The sequence below is a fragment of the Juglans regia genome, chromosome 2 (genome assembly GCF_001411555.2).
Source record: "Juglans regia cultivar Chandler chromosome 2, Walnut 2.0, whole genome shotgun sequence".
Lineage (NCBI taxonomy): Eukaryota > Viridiplantae > Streptophyta > Magnoliopsida > Fagales > Juglandaceae > Juglans > Juglans regia.
In genome coordinates this window covers 33250018-33272949 of record NC_049902.1, presented here as the reverse complement: position 1 = coordinate 33272949, position 22932 = coordinate 33250018, and the positions used below count along the sequence as shown (strand labels likewise).

Sequence of the window (22932 nt, the reverse complement as noted above, 5' to 3'; positions counted from 1 at the left end):
AAAAAAAAAAAAGATCAATTTCTTTTATTGCTTGTTTTGGTCATCAGTCCTGTGGTTTGGATGCTCTTAGTCTCTTAAAATATACCAATTCTATGAAGGGAGTGACAGTATAAATTTTGGCAAAATGGTCGAGATGTGTTTGACGAAAGAATATCACAATGAAACGGAAAATGTTTCTCATCTCCTCACTAAGCCATTTGAAATCTCATGCTTGGGTAATGAACCTTTGAACTAGTAGCGCCGCAGGACGCTAAAGCAAAAAACTGCTCAACTTGATTAACCTGAAATCTTTTTCAGGAAGGAGATGACATCATCTGATGACCCGAGTGTATACCTAGCATTTGTGCGAGTTCTTCCAACAGCACAGGAAAAATAGTTCTCTCCCTTTAGATCAAGTACATTCCATGAAATCTTTTCTGGTGATGGCCGTCGCCCGCTCTGAGCTGATTTTGCCCCACCCATGAAATCTCTCCCTTCGGGATTTGGCAAAGGTCGTGGTGTCTTACTTTGAGATGATTTCGGCCCACTTCTACTTGCTGGAAGCTTCAAAGAAGATCTTCTCTCGCCAGGTAGCTTGAGTCCATCAGTCGCCTTGCTTCTTGCAACAATGATGGCATCAGAAGGAAGCTCTGGCTCGAAAAAGGTGTAAACATCTTCATCCTGAAGCAATGAAAGATGTTTTATCGGGTTTTTTTATGAGGTAATACATATGTAAATTAATGTTTTCCATAGTCCCTTGAGGAGAACTAAACATTTTATATAAAGTAACATTTGTAATATTCACATTCTACGTACTTGTAAAGATCTTAATTCTATCCCTCCAGTTTTTTACTTATCAAAAAACTGGAGGCATAGAATTAAGATCTTTACAAGTACGTAGAATGTCAAGCTCTAATCATCATCATAAAGCTCTAATCTCAAGCAATAGAAGTTTGTTAAATATGAAACATTACGTGCAAATTTAATGTACATCCTGCATGTTCAAAATTGCCTATAAGCACATATTCGATGCTTCAAAAGAAAATTGTTTTGTTTCACAATTCTTGTTCTTGACTACAAGTTGAAATTTCAAAGATTTTGAATGTAATTATATCAAAAGTATAGACTTATCAGGGACTAATACCAATAGCTGTTTTCTGGACAAGAAAGTTTAGGTAGTGGGAAACGATACAATTCCTCATATCGAATATGAAAACTCCACAAGAAAAACAAAAAAAAAAAAAAAAAAAAAAAATTCTCCGAATGACAACAATAAGAGAGAATGATACCTTTGCCAGAAAATGACCAATGCACACGACATAATCTATTGGAGTTGTCATGGATTTACTATGAACTATCTCTCCTAGTATGCGGTCAATGGCTGCACCCTGATTGGATAAAGTACTGTTAGATAGAAACAAATTTGCCAAGACCCCAACTGTAAAAATAATCAGGAAATATTAGAAACTTCAATAATTAGAAACAAGCGGTCACCTTTGTCACACCGACAGCTCGCACCTCAACAGACCGGCCACCCTGAACAACATCAACAGATGCATTAGAAATTGGGCCTGTCCATAGATGCTGCAACATATCCCTTGCTTGAAGTCTTCCAAACTCAACATCTACAAAATCAAAAGACGGACAAAAATATAAGAGAGCAGAAACAATGGTAAATCTTTCAAAGAAACTGCTTTGGAAAAAGGCATTGAACAAGAAAAGTACCTGCATATTTATAATTCCAAACAAGTGAAGTTTCACGAAGTTCAAAATGTGATCGGGGTGTTCTTTCTGTGAAGTATTCAAAAACATGCTGAAAACATTATGTCAGCATCATATGTTTAGAGTTTAAAGAGCACCAATAAACAGAACTACAATTTCAATATGTACCTTCACGCTGTCAACCCATTCCATATTCAAATGCTCAGGCATTGTTGTCATCCATTCACCCTTTGTAAGGCGTAAAAACATCCCATTCTCTGCTGCCAACCACATGTCATACTCCCCAAAGTTCTGTCAAAACACTATGTTAAGAAATGGACAGTGTAAGGGTGGAACAGGATAAAATTCATCTTTATGACGTACTTCATCTAAGACACTTCTGTCACTCCCACTGAGCACAACAATTGTTGTTTTTGGATCACTGCAGAGCGCCTTCAAGGGTTCTTTTAGACCTGGGTGCACTTTAAGGTCCATTTCTTTAATTTGATCACCTCTACTCCCAGGTGTGTCTACTGGTTCAGTTAATGTTGCATTGAATCCCTAAGTTTGAAACATTAGCAAGATGAGAAGATTATTATTAAAAGAAAAAACCAAATTTAAATCAGTCTAATTGGACCAAAAATAATGACAACAGAAAAAACAAGACACCCTCTCTTTATAGCAATTTGACTGCAGTAATGTGACTGCACTACTTTCCCTTGTCGTTTCTGAGATGCATAAATAAAAGGAAAAACTTCAGAATGGAAGGACTTCCCCATAATTCAGCTAAGTATGAAATTTAAACATCAAACTAGAGCTTTCATCTAATTCTTTTGTGTGCTAGTGTACGTGGTGGTGGAGAGGTGGTTGGACTTTGGTTCTATTTTCTAAAGGTTCTATTCAGGGTCCATCACTTTGACTTTCATAAGCATGGCTTCTTGTGAGCAAGAAGAATCAGCTAGATGGGGCCATAAAGCTTTCAAAAACTCCCAAGCACTGTATCCAAAGCCAAATATAAATATGCTGAATACAGAGAGTGAAAATTGGCCGACCAACTTGAACAATATATACCTATGATCCTCAAATAATATTACGTAAAGAAACTTGAACTTTTTGATAAGTAATAAGAAAATTTTATTTACAAGTAAATAGGCATATCCCAAGTACACAGGAAAGAAACTTGAATTGCTAGTAAAAAAAAGTAAAGAAACTTGATTTGGTATGAGATAACTAATTCACAAAACGTGGTGATAGTTTTTTTTTCCTTCTCTTTACTCCCTTATTTTTCTCTGAATTGTCTCACGATAGCTGATTTTAGACAAAAAACCATGACTGCAAACATCAAGAGCCACTTTTTTTTTTTTTTTAATTATTCTCTCTTTAGTAGCTGAGTCCCTATCAAGACCCACTTCAAGACATCAATCCACATGAACTCATATTCTTTTGATAATTAAAAAAAAAAAGAGAGAATTCAAATTATTCTTTTGATAAGGAGGTCAACGAGTGTCCATTCAACTTCAATGCAAAAGAGATTCTGAGATGGGTTTACTTTTGATGTGGTTCCAGTTCAAAAAGAGAGTATACAAATATTCTTTTGATAATTAAAAAAAAAAAGAGAGAATAATAATACAAGTTGTCATTGGGGTTATTTAGGTTTGATAAAAAATATATTTATAACACTAACATTGGGTGTTCAACTGTGAGTATCAAGTAATCAATGAGGATGCTATAAAATATATCCAAAGGGAATTTCTTAACCATGGGGCATTTTACCATAAAGACTCAAATCAGATAGTGCATACCAATATTAGTAATCGATTATTAGCTTTCCAATAACGATCAATTGCTGTCTCGGTTGGAAGTGAGGGTGGAACTTGTCTTGTCCTTAGTTGCGCCTCAACAACTGTATCATTTAGTTCACTGCACATAAATGGCACCAAACTCAAATAAAAGAATGTCATATTCTCTCTATTTGCATATTTTTATTTCCTAATATTAACTGGATCTCGAAATAAGGTTTCATGCCACTTCTACTAAAACACAACTTGTAAGAGAAACACAAGCAAATGGAATTTGCACATTTACCCATGTGTGAATACATACACTTTTTAACTTTGGATCTTAATGTTAGCTGCGATGAATTTAGCTTTACAATAAACAAAAGTGTACATTTATGTCATCACAGCACACTTACAGCAGCAAGTCTGACCATGATTAACATTCTGGTGTGAAACAAATACAGAGTCAAATAGTATGTTTTTGAGGATTCAAATTAATATCTAGAATCCAAATGAAACACAACCACCAATTTACAAGAGTGTTCACTGAGAAGTATTTCTTTGTGCTCCACACAAAATCCATATGCTAGATTGTAGCATCAGATGTAACTTAAGTTATGAAAGTAAATAGCAATGCAAGAGTTGGTTTATCAGAAAAATAATATACGAACACTGTCAATACCATATCATAATAGAATACTACAACACTACTGCATGTATACCTCACAAAAGTTTCGGCCCATTCTTGAGCAGTGTGGCTTGTCACATGTGCAAAGTTATGTTTATGTCGCTTCTCTCTCTCCTCAGCTGACATATTTAAAGCTTGGGCAATAGAAGCTGCTACTTCGGTAATGTTCCAGGGGTTCACTAGTATTGCCCCAGCACCCAGAGACTGTGCAGCACCAGCAAACTACAAAATGCATCAAAGGTATTGATGGTCAGATTTGATTTATAGGTACCGGCTAAGCAGGATTTCAGAGAAAAGGTTTTTCGATGCACTACTTTCTCCTAACATTCACTTAGCATTCTTTCTCTAAGTAACAGATGATTTAATTGATGAGGAAAACGGGTGAAGCCAAGGTACAACATTTGCCTAACTAGAGTTTTAACATCAATGCACAATAATGATCAAGCCTAACCAAAATTAGTAAAGTATTTAGTAATTACTTCACTAAGAATGAGAACGCCTTTCTTTGCATCCTGGCATGCAACAAACTCATAACTGACAAGATTCATTCCATCCCTTAAAGATGTGACAAGTGCTACATCTGAACAGGGAAAAAAAGGAGGGGAGGGGAAAGATAATCATTAGTTGAAAATTTACATTGATATAATTCATGTAATCATCTATAAACTGTAATGAACCAGTGATAACTCAGAATTAGTGATGATATACACATAAATGACCAGGTTTTCATAGATCAAAACTTACAGAAGCCATAATAAAATTTTTTAGAATCCATTCCACTTAGAACCTGCTTGTAACCATGGAAACTTGACCAACAACATAAATTAAAACAGTGAAACTTTGGGGCCTAGAATTGTAGACTAGAAGTCTACCTTACTTTACCAGATTTGAAGACTAGAAATGGTCATGGTGTTTACTTTTGGCACGATGTTTGGTGTGGTGCAAGGGCTCTAAAGTATGTTTCTCCATCTCTTTACCAGATTTCTAGTGATAAAGAGGCTCTGGTGGCTGATTTGTTGGTGTGTTCTAATGGTTCTTTCCATTGGAATGTCAGTTTTTTTAGAGCAGCTCATGATTGGAAACTTGGAATGTTTTGCAGACTTTTTCGACTCCTTGTATGCTATGTCATTTGGTAATGTGATGGAGGATAGGATGATTTGGATTCCTGTTGGGAGTAATAGTTTCTTGGTGCGTTCCTATTACAAGGCTCTCTCGGGATTCTCTAATGATCATTGTTTTCCTTGGAAGGCTATTTGGAAGTGTAGGGTCCCTCCTAAGAGCTTTCTTTGTATGGACTGCTTCTCTTGGGAGATTGCTCGCCATTGATAATTTGAGGAAGTATCATTATTATGGGTTGGTGTTTCTTGTGTAAGAAAAATGGGGAATCTGTAGATCATCTTTTGTTACATTGTGAGGTGGCTCGATTCTTGTGGAATGAGATCTTTAACCGGACTAATGTGGCATGGGTTATGCCTGGAAGAGTTATGAATATTCTTAGGTGCTGGAAAGGTATTAGGGGAAATGCTCACATTGTCGCTGTGTGGAAAATGATTCCCCTTCGCATTATGTGGTGTTTGTGGATGAAGAGAAATAAGAGGTGTTTGAAGACCAGGAGCGTTCCTTGGATGAGCTGAAGAGATTATTTAATAATACTTTATTTTCTTGGGCTTCGGTCATTAGTTGTAATGAGGAATGTTTTCATGATTTCTTTGTATCCCTCACTAGTGCTTAGTGGAACTTAGGCATTTTCTGTGTATACTTCCTGTGTACTTGGGCTATGCCTATTCCTATCAATAGAGTTTTACTTATATAAAAAAAAAAAAAAAAAAAAAAGTCTACCTTTAAGTGAGTGTCAAGATTTCAGCAAGAGCTCAAGACCATGCAGTGCTCAAGACACATCATGCATATTTACAACTAGAACTATTCAACCTAAAATAACCAAAACGAGGCAATCAAAACTCAAGTCATCCTTCCCCAGCCATACAAAACTAATTTTTGCCAGGTTAAATGAGCGCTTCTATGAACAGGTTCTCAAAGTTTCTCTACTATGATCCAGCAATCAGGTTGTGCACCATTATTTTAATAGCTGTATGGTTTGGTCCTGGCACAACCCCCAACTATTGTTGATTTTGACATCAATGCTGTTATATTGATGAAGTTTTTAAGGAAAAAACTCATAAATTATTCTTTTTTCTTTACATCATATTTACTGAGATATTTGAAAGCAACTAGACTGAAGATTCTATTTGTGAACCACATCAGACTCTCATACAAAAGCTGACTGTATGTTCAACATTTCTCAAAAAATCATTGCTTGCATCTCCATAAAAAGAAAACCAAGAAAAGAAATATAGAATTTAGAAGTCACAACACTAAAAATGGTACCAGTAATAGCATAAAGTGCACATAATGCATGAAAGTCGAGAGAACGATCCTGTAGACAGAAATTATTAGGTTAGAAGATAAGACATTTTCTTCATGTCAAAGATATATAAAGAAAGAAAATAAATGGGATGTTAGATCATAATATACTTGAAGTACAACATAGACGACGATTTTCTTTCATAATATGCTCATTTTCTAGACAAGGCCACTATTATTCCTTGAAGAAAATATATTTATATTGAACTCTGTACATCCAGCATAAAACTCAATGCTAAGCAGAAAATAAAAAGATATTTACGAAATGTTAAGACAGAACCCTGAGATTATCCATAAGAGATCATAAAAAATAAAATAAAAATAAGGGGTGTTGAGAAAAGGCCATGAAATCATCACTGGACCTCAAGTCTGGGAACCTCTAGGCACTGGTGTTCACATATTTCAATTATTAAAACCATGTCAGGATAGGGACCAAGAAAGGTTTATTTCCATTGATACGCGTGGTAAATAAGTTAGAGTTGGAATGGCATAACTAAATTTCACTAGCTTCAAAAGACAGCAGAGATGTTGAATAGTAGATCCGACATGTGAAAGTCATCTAGGTGTTTTAGAAATGGAACCAGGGCAGGTCAAGCAGAAAACTAAACAAATCCTAGATGAAAGAGAGGGAGAGAGACTGAAAAAGTTGGTTCAGTTCTAAATTAAGCCATTTGGATTAGTTTTTATTATAGTTGCGTTGACTAAATAATTAGCATCACATGGTTCCTCCAACTTTGGACACGAGGAAAGGACGTATTCATCTAAACCTTCTGATGCAATGACTTATCTCCTCTAATAATCTTTATCTTTTCCTCGGATGTTTGTCCATTGAGAAGAACAAAAAATCCTCCATCAGATGCTTTTTAATATTGTACTTACACAGACAAAATGCATCCCTTCCCTCGACTAATGAAGGCCAAAGCACTCCATATAGAGCTACCCCTGTGCCTTTTCTTTGTCTCTCTTCCAAAACATAGATTTTGTGGGCTTCTTTTATTCTTGAAATCAAATAAGAAATAAAAAAGAACAACTATTCAACTAAATATTAATAACATTGAGATTTAAGAAAGAAAACCTAATGCCTGAAAAAAAATGGTGGTTCTAACACCTACATGCCACCATTTTGTCTAACTTACCACTAAAAGCAACAGAGTACTAATTATGATCACAAAGCAGTACTCTCCCTTCAAGGAATTAGATCTCCACATCAGTGCAAATGTTTAACTTGGATACCAGACGAACAATATATTGTTGGTGGCTCCAATAACAAAACACTTACATATTGTCCATGAATTTAACTTTGAATGGAGTCTTATCTGGAGTTTTCAACAGTGGACATGGGTGCAAATGGTAAACTAAGTAGTGTTTGGGTAGTGAGGTATTCTAAGGTATTCTGTGAATAGTAGTGAAAAAGTAATGATAGAATATTGAATAGTAGTAAAAAGTAGGTGAAAAGTAATAATAAAATAATGAATAGTAGTGAGGTATTCTCAGAATACTTGAGAATACCTTAACACCCAAAGTTCAAACTAGGCCTTAAAGTCTGATAACAGGAGAAAAATATCCTGTTGGTAGCTCAGGCAACAAAAGACTTGCGTATAGTCTGTGGAATTTAATTTTGTTATCTGGAGGTTTTAATACCCCACTATTGTGCCACCCATCCATCTTATGAGGATGCAGGATATTCGTGCTATCACTTCATAATAAAAATTTCTAGAACTTCTTTCATCTCTCCTTTGGTTAAGACACCCCCATCACTTGCCCTCTCACCTGTCACATATCCATTTTTGCTGTTCCTCCGTCATGTCCCATAGATATACCATGCGTCTGAAAAGAGTTACTGCACAATAAGGATAATAATATGATGGAGCTCAACACCACCTTTTATAAACAATGCCCTTCACACTTATCATCCACTGAGCTCAATAGAGAGATCTACACATACATGCATGCATTGGAATATCATGAATTCATTATTCAGTTTGGGACAAACCAAATGATGTATAGGAACTGCTGACAATGATCCGAATCTGCCATTGATGCGTCCAACAATTTCATGAACTTGGCTAGTAAGTTTTTGATCTGTGATAAACAAAAATTAAAAAATTTTAATTTGATAGAGGCAAAAAGCTAAGGAGATGTGCTAGCAAAGGAAGACACCAGATTCCAGCCCCATGTAACTCTATATATGTACTTGGTACATTTTCAGGAAAAAAAAAAAAAAAAAAGGTCTCTCAAGAGAATGAAGGAAAAAAGGTGCAGTTGCATTTGGGATAAAAGCAATCAGACCTGGTGCAAAACGAATGAGACAGCATTGGAGGTCCACAAAATTTTGTTCAGTAAATTTTGAGAGAAGAATATATTTTCCTTTACTAATAACAATTTAGCTAGACCAGAAGGGAATATGGAAAACATGCATATATCTTTTGAATTGGTTATTTTAGAAATACATACCTTTTGAGCTCTATCGCATTTGTCAACTATTTTAGAAATTGATGTATCAATTTAGTTGGGTGACTGCTGCCTACTACTTTGTCTTCTTCCTCTTTTTTTGGGCAGTAAGTTAAAAGTTTACTAAGCAGGTTCGGGGTTCATGGCACCCCAGGTTGTTTAGGACCTAGTACCTTAAGGATGCTTTTCATCTTTTAAGTCTCTTGCTGAAACCCCAACCCGCCATACATTACCTCAACTAAAATAAATATAACAGTGACAGAGCCACGATAGGAAGAAAGAAACCAGTATGAGATCTCAAACTAATTTACAAGTAACCTATGGTACTTTGAACTTCTCAAAATGCATAGAAATGAGATTAGAGAAGTTGACACTATTGCAGTAACTGCAAATAGTGTCAACTCATATATATCTCTATTGCAACCAGATTCTCATTGTTCTTACACAACAATTAGAACAGGTCTAATAGTACTATAACCAAAGTTCATGGTAAATGCATCTAGGAAAAGCTATTGAAAGTATAAAGTCATCTAATACAACACATGCATTGACATGCAACTAATGGCCCTTAATAGTCCGTCTTTCCATGGCATGGCTGCCATGCTCAAACTCTGAATTTGAGACTGTTATCCTTCTTATTGACCTTGTGAGGCTTTATTATTGCACTAAGTAGCACCCTAAGCATATTCACCTCATCCATCTTGAAAATAAATTCTCAAGAGTAGCATGTATTACAAACAACCAAGACCATTAGGAGGCAACAGGAAAGACAGCATGTTGAGAAAGGAACGTAAGGAACGTACACTCTGGAACATCGGTTCTTGTTGGCACAGCAATTTGCAGCAAGACTACTCTATCACGCCAACTTAGGTTTTCCTCAAGAAATTTTTCAAATGCTAATATCTTTTGAGGAATCCCTTTGATCATATCAAGCCGATCAACACCTAACATTACCTGTTATGTCATAAAAAATATATTTGCAAATTAGATGACTGGATGTAAGGTAAAAGAAATGTAACTTCTACATGAAAAGAACCTTTTCTTTGAGAAACATAATAATTTTTGTACACAAGTGTTTGAGAAACATATTTTTGTCAAAGACTCCACCAACAGGAACTGCGATGCATCACTTGTTAATTGATGCTAATATACACAAAAACAGAGGGGAGAAAGAAATTAAATTTTTTGTTTTTTGTTTTCCATTTTTGGCTTGAATGTGAAAGGTTTTTTTAATAACATCTAAGTCTCATATTTGAAATGGAATCACTAATAATTGGACTAGTATTTTGGTTGGATATTGCCAAAAAAATTAAAGAAACCCCATGTTTTAAAAGTTGGAAACCAGGAAATGCATAGTTCGATTGCAAGTTTGGTAATCTCCTCACATATAGGCCCAAGTGGGTGGTTTGGCACAAGGTGGCCTACTCCATGTGGGGGAGTTGAGCGGTTGGGGAAAAAAAGCTCTTGGAAGAATAAGCAGTGGGGGCTTTTTCCAAGAACTAATTGGATAGAATTGGTGCTAAAAGATGAGGTCATCACTTAAAAATTAATCTTGTTATGGATATTCCATAACAAGAAACATAGTGGAACCAAGATGGTGAGATTATTAAGTGATTCAGTGCATGGCCATTAACTAGAACTTGGATAAATTCTGTAATTCAAATCAAAATGCAGGCATATTCTTTAGACCATGTATGATATCAGATATGAACTGGTAGAATTAGCTTAGAAGTATGATTGACTTAATTTTAGTTTTGCATCAATGTAAACACAAGACAAATACCTTTCGGCCTTTAAATCTTTCTGTCAATTCTCTGATGTGATCCTGAACTGGAAGGGTATCTAGTGCACGTATAAACCTTTCTGAATCTATTCCAATTGGAAACTGATGAAAAAATAAATACCTAAATAAGTATTTCAAGTTTAGAACATGTTTAATACTGAAAGTGCTAAAAATTTGAGCGGCAAGAATAAAGAACTTTGATGAATGAAATACTGAAGCATACAGCAGCAACTCGAGTAAGCCTCCCTTGATCCTCAACTCCTTCAGGTGTACCCTCAAGACCGAGAATACGGGTACAAGCACTAACAAAATGCCGTGCATAATCATAGGTGTGAAAACTGAAAAAAAAAAACAAATCTTAAAATATCAAGATACAAGCAGATCGAAAAGATTTGATGCAAACAGAAATGTGATAGGGATCCTGCTAATTTTATGTGCATATGAGATTAAAGAATATGTGAAATAACAAAAAGAAAACATTCTAATGCCTGAATCTCAAAATCAAACAAAAAAGCACTTACTAAAGTGATACTGCATCAAAAGACCAATCTATCTTCTTTTTTTCTCATGGCTGAACAATTTTATCAAGCTATTTTCAAATGAAATTCATCTGACCTAAAAATAATCAGGCCAACGATATACATTTCTGTGGAAACCCTTAGAATCTCAGCCTGTTAAAAAACTCAGACGTTGATTCAAGAAAGAAAGAGTCATCACGCTTAATCTGCATGTAGATGAATAGGAAAGATGCAGCCAGTCAATCTCTAAGGGGTCAAGCTTTTGCAATACCCACAAAAATATTGCAAACTCTAAGGGGAGGAAATGAATAGGAAATTAATTGCAATACCGGTCTAGCTTTTGCTGCTTCCTCTCCATGTTAAAGCGAAACTAGACCCACAAAAATACAAGGGGCCAAGTGGATGCAGCAAAGTTGGAGCTGACATGGTATACTCCAACCGAAATTCCCACAACTTCAACTACAAGATTAACTTGGTGAACTTAGTGGTTTTGAGAGAATATTCCCTCCTCCTGATGTCTAAGATTTGAAAATCATTTCCTCCCCACAAATCATAGATCAAGAATTTTAATTATATATTTACTTTCAATAATAAAAAATAAAAAAGTAGAAGTGTGCAGCCACATAAGAAAGAAACACACAGAAAATTGAATTAATAGCAAATGAAAAACATTTGTCAGTGGAAACTAGAGAAACTTTCTCGAGGAAAATTAGATATAGAGAATACTAAGTTCAAGATTTTAAAAAGATGTGCCAAATGTCCAGTGGGACCACTTGTCAACCATATAAAGTAAATTAACATCTATATCATAGTGTGGAATACTGGTGCAGAATGCAAGAAAATATTACCCAACTAAATCAGCAGCAAGAACTGAACGCAGTAGCTCTGATCGAGATGGCAGTGTCCTATGAATCTCTGACGAGGGAAATGGGGTGTGGAGAAACCAACCAACTTTCATTTCACTGTTATATTCCTTTAAACATTTGGGGAGAAACATTAGATGGTAATCATGGCACCAAACGACATCCCCGTCTTCATAGTGCTTGTTTACCACGTCAGCAAACATTTGATTTGCCTTCTTATATGCAGCAAATTGAGATTGGAAGCTTCTTGTTGTGGCAAGGCGATCTTCTTGTGGAAGGCCAAGGTAATGAAAAAGGGGCCACAAAATGTTGTTGCAATAGCCATTGTAATATTGATGGACAATCTCTTCATCAAGGAATACAGGGATACACCTCTGCAATATGCAGTACAAAGCATCAGCAGGACTAAAAAGTTACCATAACATGGAACGTAAACCAAACCTTACATGTAAGCCCTCAATGAAACAAAGCTGAAATAATGCACACCTACAGAACGTCAAAACTGAAAAAAAAAGAGGGTGCACACAGAAATATGTTACCTTTTCAGCCAAAGCTTTAGTAAGTGCCTTCTGTCCAACATCATCTGGAACATTTACACCGGCCCAACCAATCCATCGTGCCTCAAACTCCTTCACACCTTTGAAAAAATAATCCAGAATGCATTAGTTTCCTATTTTTGGATGAGAAGGCCAAACTAAGAATATATGCTAAATTAAGAGAAAACAGTGACTCTGGAAACCAGCCAAATATACCTGTAAACTATTGGAGATATAAAATTAAACCAAACACTCGGTATAAGAGTCCAGCACCACTTACCTAGAAGAGCAGTGACTAGACCGCCAGCACTTATCTCCAAAGACCACGAGTCTTCACCTCTCCTAACTGCAGACACTGGCAGCCTGTTAGCCACCACCAAGAGTCGTTGTCTGAAAGGCTTCCCATCTTGCCTTTCATATACCTCATCAGGAAGCAACCTTGAAGCTGCAGCCCCCTGTGAGGATTGTTCAACATAGGGAACTGCCCCGTTCTCATAGGAAACTCCCCCGTTCTCATCTTCTCTTAAGCGTAGGCCATGCTCAGACGATTCATTCCCCCGATTATTATCAGTTACCTCATTCGAATGAGAAGCCCTGCTTCTCCTTTGCTCTCTCTCTCTCAAGAGCCGCTCTACACGAGTTGGAATATGGTTTGAACTACCGTTGTACTTGTTTCCAGGCATACGACCTCTCTACAACTGAACCTTCGATACCAAATCTACGAGCACCGAGGTTTTCCTCAGAAAATTTGTGTCCTACATTTTGGTTTAGGTGAATTAAGACATCAATAAGCACCATAAGCCACACAAAACTCTGCATATTCCCCAAATTAGGTACTAAGAACACCATTCGGTCTAAGTCAAGACTCAAGAGTAATAAATATTTCTACTACAGTACAAAATAATTATTTTTACTTATAAAAAACAAAAAAAAAAAAAAACAAAATAATTCTACTCACCGAATATTTTAAAAGAATAAGCATCAGTAGAAGACACCTCAAATAAAACATAAAACGAAATAACATTTGGGCAAAGAGGAAAAAGATAATTCAGATGCTGGGATCCACAGAATTGCAAGAGGCAAGAAAATGGGGTCTACCACCGTTTCTTGCTTACTAAAGCCCAGAAATCTGAGAACCGATTTTCACAAAATCAAAAACGAGAAGGCATCAGCAGCCACAGCAGTGACTGGTGCAAGAAACAAGGCTCTCTTGTACCTCCAGTCCCAGATTCTAAAGAGCACATCACTCAGCTCAAACACCAAACACATTGCATGAAGATAGTACTGAAAGTTAAGAGTAAGATAGGGCGAGAAAACATTGCCGTATGGCATTAGGATGCTGTGTCATCTCCAAACTCTCTAAAAACCGCATATATTATTAAAACAATAAAAGCATGAAAAAAGCACGGATATATATAATCCAATAAAGCACCCCCAACAATATATAACCAAACACACCGAATCCATGAAACAAAATCCAATATTCTATTTCTAAAAGAAAAAAAAATAATAATAATAATAATAAAGAAAGAAAAACTCACCTATTTATAATCGGTCATCTCAATCTTTGTATAAATGGGTTGATTCAAAGAACCATTTCTTACCAGTCACGCAGCCACTAGATTAGAGAGAGAGGAAGAGAGAGAGAGAGAGAGAGAGAGAGAGAGAGAAATATAATATACATGGAAATCTCCAGAATCTGAATGGCATAGAATTAACGGAGTGAGAGAGAAAGAGAGGAACCAATGGAATCCTCGTGCAAACTTTATAGGGTACATACAGCCCTTCCAGCCATGCAGCAAAGTAATACAAAAAGATTGTCGAGAACAGAAAGAAATCTCCTTTACCCAAAAAACATGAAAGGAAAGACAGACTGGTCTAAATCCGCGTCTTTAAGGTAAGGTAATGCTCACGCAAGATGTCAAAAGACTCAAAACTTTGTCCCCAGTATTTTAGTATTTTTTATCTAAACCAATAAGTTAGTACTAGGAGGGAGGGAGAGAGAGAGAAAGAGAGAGAGATGCACATCATCTAAAAGACTTCAAACTTTCGATGACACCCTGCCTCAGTGCCTTGCCTGCCAGTGCCCTTTGGACTTGGAGAGAAGCTTCCCTAATCCTTTCAAAGCTCCGCGTTTAATGGGTGCTCTTTTCCTGTGCAAAGTTCACTATGGTCCAAATGATTGACAAATAGAGTCAAAATGAAATGCCAACAAAGACTCTAACCCTATCAAAATGATCTCCTAAAATGAATGGTTTTTTAAGTGTGAACTCCGACCCGAATACCCGACCAATAATAACATGATAAACCACATGGATACTACCCAAAGTGCCATATAACGTACAATTTTCCTTCCAACAACCTAGTTTTAATTGTCTCATAACCTATAAATGGACGCATCTTTGGTAAGGTAATACTAGTGTAATTGTGCAATTAAAAATATCCAATTAAAGGATAAAACATATGGTTATTTATCGCCGAGCACCCACCAATTGCATGGTGACACAGCCTACAAAATATTATTCTCTCACGACAATCTTCAATTTGCAACATATTCAAGTACATCAATTGTAATTCTAGATTGAATTTAATCATATTTTTGTAAGGATTTCTCTTCCAAAACATCATTAGAATCACTGGCATCTCTCTCTTTTAAGGTATTATTACTATCACCCAACAAATCCAAAATTTATACCCGAGAATTGAATCATTGATCAGAATCATCAAAATTATCGACTAAACGGTCAGATTTATCATAGCATGAATGGAGGGGAGGTTTTGATATCAAGAGATTATACATCTAGTATCCATATATATTAGTGAGTCAGTCATTCATCTTTGTTAGGACTAATCTTCACGGTCTAAGGTTAGGCAAAATGCGCAATCAGGGGATAAAAAAAGGAATGTTAATATCGTGAAAAGTATGGTGGGGGCTCGTTTTCTCGAAGTGAAGTTAGGTAAAGGATTTGGAATCTTGTGGGAAACAGTGAAAAAAAAAGGTAAAGGAATTTTGAGATTGTGGAAAGTATCATGATTGAAATGATATATATACACACACATACAAACACACCGATCCGAGTAATGGTACACGTAATATATTTTTATAATATACTTCATAATAATATTATAAAATGAAAATATTATTGTAAATTAATATTATTCTTATAAGATGTTTTATAAAAATATTTATTATTTAAAATATAATTATGTAAAATATTATAAAAAATATCATAAAAAATATTATGTAAATCATTTTTCATATCAATAAATAAGCCTAACAAAAACAGAGTCTCGTCAACCGTAGATTAAATATTAGTGACTACATAGAATATGGGATATTTGTGACCATCTTATCATTTGATGTTAACATTAGGAGACAGCATGATATGCATGGAACAAGGACAACACCCCCAAGTAACTACCTACCATAATTCGTTCGACATGTTCAAGATCACAAGGATGTCATCGATCCAACATCATTATTGTTATTTTTAATTATGATCATTCATGTGACGGTACGTAGCACACTATGCTTTGACCAATCTACACATCCAAATTACATGTTGCATCACAAACGTAGATTACTGCATATATAACCCTTTTAATTAACCAAAAAATGCTACATGTATGATTTACACTTTGCACCATAAATTATTAAATTACACATAGGAAATTATATTTTTAACTCTTCAAAATATTAATACTGTGTTTTACACTTTACATCACAAATTATCAAAATTAGCATGTATTATATCTTTAAATGTAAAATGAAATTGTGATGCATTTCATAGTTAAGATTCAACCATTACAAAAATTATTTTTTTATGTAAGTCTTAGATTTATCCAATTTTTTTAAAGAGAGTACACAGAGACTACATATTCTAAGACTGTAAATATCATTTTTTTTAAAATAAACCCCATAAACTGACATAATTTATACATATGTCATATTTACTTTTTAATAACTCATCACATCAAGTCATGATAGTTTGTGAATTTACTTTTATATGATCTTTTTATAGTTAAAACATTAATTCTATCAAGGAAAATGCTAAATATACTTAATAAAAACTTATAAAAAATTTATTTCTCCACGTATCAGTTATTGATATGTTGAAAATCATGAAATTTGAATTTTAAAATAAAACTAATAAAATGAGTCTTATAAGTAAAAATATAAATAAAAATATAAGTAAAATTATAAATACATGCAACACTACTCTTTTCTTAATCAATTAGTTATTGTCAATCCAAACACTACCCATAGATTGACATAACTCAATATTTTTTTACCGTCACAAATACTCGACTTATATTAAAAATAATAAGTATTAAGTACTCTCGAAATATATACCCTTAATATTATCATCTTACAAGTCTGTCTCAATTCTATTCGTTTAAATAACAAAGTGTTACGAGATTTCATAATTCATGAAGATGAAGATTTCCATCTCCAAAAAGTCTGTCTCAATTGTCGCAAAAGGATATGATTAACATGCTTGAAATGGCCAATTAAAACAATCCCTCGAAGCACTAGTCCCGTATGGCCACCCGACAAGGCGCATTAAGGTGTTGGGCGTGACACTATCAATCGAAATTTTGTCTTCCACAAGCACCAATAACAATACACCTTGTTTATTTTTACAAATAGTTTCATCTTATTTAATCTTATACAATTTTTCAAACACCCACACAAAATACAATAAACAATTCAACTATAATTTTTCAAATTTTAAAATAAAAATAATACTAGAAAGTTATATTCTAATAATATTTTATTTTATTTTCAATTTTAGTTTCATCTCATCTTATCTCATTTGTATAACTAGCTAGGCCTCTTTTGTTTTCATAATCATAATCATTCTCATCTTATTTAATTATTACAATTTTTCTAAATTTACACACAAAATAAAATAAACAATTTAACATTTTTAAATCTCAACAAATAAATATTATAATAATATTTTATTTAACTTTAAATTTTTATTTCAATTTATCTGATTTCATTTGCCAAAATAAACTAGGCTAATTCCCCAATATATTCTAAAAACAGGCTTACATTTTCTGTGTAAAACTCACATGGTTTCGAGACAATGTTGGCAGTGAAAAATGCCGTGTCTGTCCAGTGTCGTGCATTCTTCCTCGTACGTACTTCTAATCCATGTGAGGAATTAAGTTGCACTTTTTGAAAGCGTGGTAACAAAGCATACACAAAACTGCTGGTACTAAAAAGATTAGCCTATGGGGACAACCACCACATGTATGGTCCATAGTACTAAAAAGCTAGCATTTCTTAAATAAAAAGTCATCATTTTCAGCCCAAAAAAGAACCAAAAAATTAAAGGCAGACCAAATAAATGCCTTGGACAGCAGGTATATACATATATGTTTGTGTTTTATTAGTTGCAATCAACATTTAGCTTTAGTTTGTGCAATAATATTCTTGCAAAATATACAAAATCTAGTACTCTCTCTAATTAGCAGCTCATTCCAGACATAGCGCAATGAGCAGCTTTCACGTGTCAGTTTGGATGTGCATTATCATGTTTAGTGCATTAATACAGCTTTCACGTGTCAGTTTGGAATCTAAACCCTCTCCACCGTTCTCCTTTGCTTGCTTAAATTTCATAGTGAGAAGGACCTTCCTAGTATTTGCTTTACGTATTAATGCACTAAACTTGCCAAGAGAAGAGGGAAAAAAAAAAAAAAAACTCCTTCTAGACATGATAATCATACTTCCCAAGATGATAAAATTCTACCCGGCCCTTTGGATGTGGATTTCAACCGTGCTAATGATCATGAATGGACAGTACTTGGAAATATCTTTTTAGATTTTGCTAAGATATTTAGATATATGTGGCCCTGATCATCTCTCTAGGAAGGACATGACAAAGATCCCTAACCAACGTGACTAAATGTACGAATAATATGCCAAACAAAAAGCAACAAACCAGAAAAATAAAGAAAAATAAAATGACAGAAAAAGATGATCACTCGCATGCATGCATGCAGCCAGCTTGTTGGCAAGTGGACTTGGTATTATTGCTGCTGTGGTCAGACTTCAGAGATTATGAGATTTTGGGGAGGGGGTGGGGATCGAGCCCGTGAAGGCATGCATGCAGTAGACAAAAGAGAATTTGCAGCTGAGGAATATTTTAATCATTAAAAAAAATTATATAACGAATTACGTAATAAAAAATATATACTTCAATAAAATTATTTATATTATAAAATAAAGATAACAAATGATATAAAATTACATTAATTTATAAATTTATTTTTATATATTTCCTGCAACTTATCATTAATAACTACTAAAATCACAAAATTGTCACGCGTGCAAAAAGCTGGATCGGTCCCAGACGGATGTGCGGGTCCTCCTCCTATTACGTAATTAAGATGGCACATTGGCATTTACCTTTGAGTTTGCTCTTAGCTTGGGAGAGGGTGATCATAATTCATAACCATCCAAACTTGCTTTTGTTTTTTTTCCTTGAAGTGAGTTGTCCTGTGAGTGAATTGCAGGGGTGGAATCACAAGTGGACCAACCAGACGGTAAAAAATATGAAAAATACTATTCTCACCGACAGTTAGGTCTCAATTGAGTTCTGATATATATTTTTTATTTAATAATTAAGAAAATATTTTTATAACGATGTTATGATTTTTTTAATATTTAAGTATATAAAAAATTAATAAAAAAAATTCCGGATGGGCATAACACTGCTCAAAAAATAAAAAGTCATGCATTTTGGCATGATGCGACATGGCCATTGAATTTTTTTTTTCTCCAAATTTATAGTCCCGAGAAAAAATCTTGTTGTACAACCTCCAACTAAAACATGAGTTTCCAGCTGTCTTTTTTTAATTTCAATTTTATCCCACGTTACTTTTTAAAATAAAAATACTTTTAAGTATTATAATGATATTTAAACTCTCAAACTATATTTCACGAACAAATATTAATAAAAAATAAGTAATAATTTATCTTTCGAATTGAAAGATTAAGTGATGATAAGCTTTACGTTTGATTATACATTAAAGTTAAAAAATAATAAAATATTATTAAAATTTAATTTTTATTTTAAAATTTAAAAAATTTATTATATGTTATAAAAAAATTTTAAAAAATTATAATTATTAAATAAAATGAGATGAGATAATTTATATAATCAAACATGACCTAAATCTAAATTTTGCAATCATGTGAAAAAAGAACTAATAACTTAGTTCTTATTTTTTAAAAGAAAATTATGTTCTCTTTTTCATTATTTTTTGGCAGGTTCCTAAACTAATTATACTACAATGATCTAAGAATTAAGAGAAAATACCCGAATTTTAAAAAAGAAAATATGTAAATTAGAGAACAAAAGTGTACTTGCCTAGCTAGCTGTAGTTGGGATTAATTACTAATTGTTGTTTATTAATAATACTAGAACGTAAATATCGTGCGTTCCAGTACTACTGTATATATAGTTAACAACAATATTCTAGTAATAAACATCCTAATATCTTTAATTTTTATGTCACAACAGTATTACAATGCGAAGAATGTTGCATATATATAAATTTCTTATCCATACTATATGTTTTCACCCTTTTTTTTAAGGCAATTTTTACTATATATTGCATGCAGCATCATCTTGCAGTACTGCATGCGTCAAACCCGAAACCCTGACGCTTTTCAAAACAAATATGTAGAAGCAAATTATTCCCTTATCCTAATTAATTTAGCCACTAATTAATTCAGCAAGTTCTGGCGCGCGCGCGCACACACATATATATATATATATATATATATATGCAGCAAGAATCATGCATACTAGCTATATCAATATACTGTAAACCTACGTACTTGATATCAGAGAGTTGCTATTATATATATTGTAAAAAATAATTTATACAATTTTTAAATAAATAAGTCTCATTCAGTCTTTTTATAAAAAAAAGTAAATATCAACTTAAAAAATAAAAAATATATATATATTTTCTTGTTTAATAAAATTCATTTTTTCACAAAACAATTGCAGAAACTTATCTGTTTAAAAGTTTATCATACAGTTAAGCACGAAATTAGTGGAAATGATTGTTGTTTTTGAGTTCATAATTAAAAAAACTGATATATCTTGGTGATCCAACCAAGTCTCTCATGGGTATCACATCACCACCTTACCACCTTATCCATATCATGCACAGAATGACGACAGATCCAGCTCCCCAGTGGATATTTGTTGGGGAGATAAAAAAAGAAAAGAAGAGAAGAAAAAGTAATGGATTCTTTCACCAATCTTCACTGGACTACTATCCCAACTCAGATCTAACGTCATCCTCCATTCAGCTCATGTCTTTTATGTGTTAGGTTTGCTGCTAATTGCTTAAAGCTATTAGGTAATCAAAGCTAGGTGTGTTAGTAACATCAATATCTCACTTTGGTAGTTACACTTTTCTTTTCTTTTCTTTTTAATCATCCCCTGTTCCTTCTCAGGTCATCCGTTTATGTTACAAAATTAGTATTTGATTTTTTTCAACTTTTTAAATTTTTATAAAATTTATATTCTCGTAAATATTAGAGATTACTATGTGATACTAGGAAGCCACGTGTTAGTTTTTTATTAGCTGAAGTGGCATGCTGATGTGATGACGTGCTTTTTTTCTAACTAGAGATTAACAAACGTACGTATCATCTGATTGCAATTTTTAAAAATTTTAAATATCAATTTCATAAGAAGTTGAAAACCGTGGCCTTAATTTATAAAAACCTATTTACTAATTTTGCAATTAATCGCTTCATTTATATATCGAGTTTATTCAGTTTGTTTAAATTTGAGTTGCCAATTCTTTTAAAATTAAGTAGCGTACTCAGGAGTATTTTATGTCATTTCATATATATCGTACTCGACATGCTTGTTTGCATAACGATCAGATATAAGAAGCGGTATTGCATGACAGCCGTCTCTTTATATTTTTTATAAATAATAATAAATTGAGATGATTGAGTGAAATTTACGAAATCAACTTAAAATAAGTTTATATTTATTTAGATGTTAAGATGAATTTAGATATATTTATAAAAAATTAAAAAAAATTATAGATCACGTATATAAAGATACGTTGAGTTTAAAATTAATTCACCAGAATTTTTTCTTGATTACGGATTGTATACTCACTTAACTTCACACGTTTTTTCATAAACGTACAAGCACATCTTACGCGCGTGTGAAGTTTTCTCACTACCAATATTAGTACTTGAAATATTAATTACGACCTAGTTTATATCCCACCAAAATTGTTATATTCCATTTCTTTGATAACACTGAAATATTTCCAAAGCTCCTTCGGCTATATATGATTCATGACCATCATAGCCAATTCATGATCGATCTCAACCATCGATCTGCTTTGAGGGACCGAACAGATCAGGACAAAGACTTGTATTGTTCCATTAATTGATCTCTAGAATATTTAACTACTTGCTTATTTTATTTTATTTATTTATTTATTATCGTTAAATTGATGTTTCTTGATTAAGGTCGATGAAGTATCATATTAAATAAGCAAATCGTCACAAAACTTTAGCTTATATAGCTAATTCAACTCCTCTTTTTTTTTTTTCTCTCTCTCTCTCTCTCTCGATCCCTGATCTCTTTACAAGAACCCTAAAAGACTCACTAACCAACCAATCTACTGCATAGTACTTTCGAACACATCCACAACTACGCGCGCGCACACACAAAACAAGCATATATCAATGTTATAAAAGATTATATTGAACACAAACAAATTCATGTTAACGCGCGCGCTGATGCATACATACATATATATACCATACATGCATACCAACGTGTGTGATTACATAAATTTACACACACACATATACATACATACATACATACATACATACATACATACATACATACAGAGAGAGAGAGACACACACAGACAAAAAAAAAACTAGACAAAGGGAGAAGGAGAACCTGATCTAGGAAGAGGAAAGCTATGGAGCTTCGAGAGAACACAAGCGCTAGCTGCTTTTCTTTGTCCAACTTTAGAGCAGAAGGAGATCGATTATATGTATATATGTATGCAATTAATATGCATGTAAATGGGGAGAAGGATCGAAGGATTGTGGAGAATTCGTAAGATGAAGGAGAAATACATATAGGAAGAATGAGAGGGCGAAGCAACTAACTAATTGGCAGACACAAAGAGGTTTT

At 33.9% G+C, this 22932-nt stretch overlaps 1 protein-coding gene across 3 annotated transcripts; it reads right to left on the bottom strand.

Moving 5' to 3' along the window:
• LOC109011900 (alpha,alpha-trehalose-phosphate synthase [UDP-forming] 1) lies at positions 1-22932 on the bottom strand. 3 transcript variants are annotated; one of them, XM_018993276.2, is made up of 18 exons: positions 22693-22932; positions 12999-13473; positions 12722-12819; positions 12168-12556; positions 11025-11139; positions 10802-10903; positions 9822-9972; positions 8561-8649; positions 6532-6580; positions 4626-4726; positions 4181-4368; positions 3483-3600; positions 2065-2241; positions 1870-1992; positions 1705-1792; positions 1474-1604; positions 1269-1367; positions 1-660 (listed from the first exon to the last, which is right to left on the bottom strand). In XM_018993276.2, the coding sequence occupies exons 2-18, from the start codon at positions 13399-13401 to the stop codon at positions 277-279; spliced, it is 2805 nt and encodes a 934-aa protein (XP_018848821.1). In that variant the 5' UTR covers positions 13402-13473; positions 22693-22932; the 3' UTR covers positions 1-276. The 3 variants fall into 3 exon arrangements, with proteins under 3 accessions (XP_018848821.1, XP_018848838.1, XP_018848830.1); XM_018993293.2 differs by lacking the exon at positions 22693-22932 and adding an exon at positions 14745-14766; XM_018993285.2 differs by lacking the exon at positions 22693-22932 and adding an exon at positions 14260-14663.

Coding starts and splice junctions, on each gene's coding strand:
- LOC109011900 (XM_018993276.2), bottom strand. CDS start 13,401: ATGCCTGGAAACAAGTACAACGGTAGTTCAAACCATATTCCAACTCGT. Junction 10,904..11,024: donor GGCTTACTCGAGTTGCTGCT/GTATGCTTCAGT, acceptor TTTTTTCATCAG/TTTCCAATTGGAATAGATTC. Junction 1,993..2,064: donor ACAGAAGTGTCTTAGATGAA/GTACGTCATAAA, acceptor GTGTTTTGACAG/AACTTTGGGGAGTATGACAT.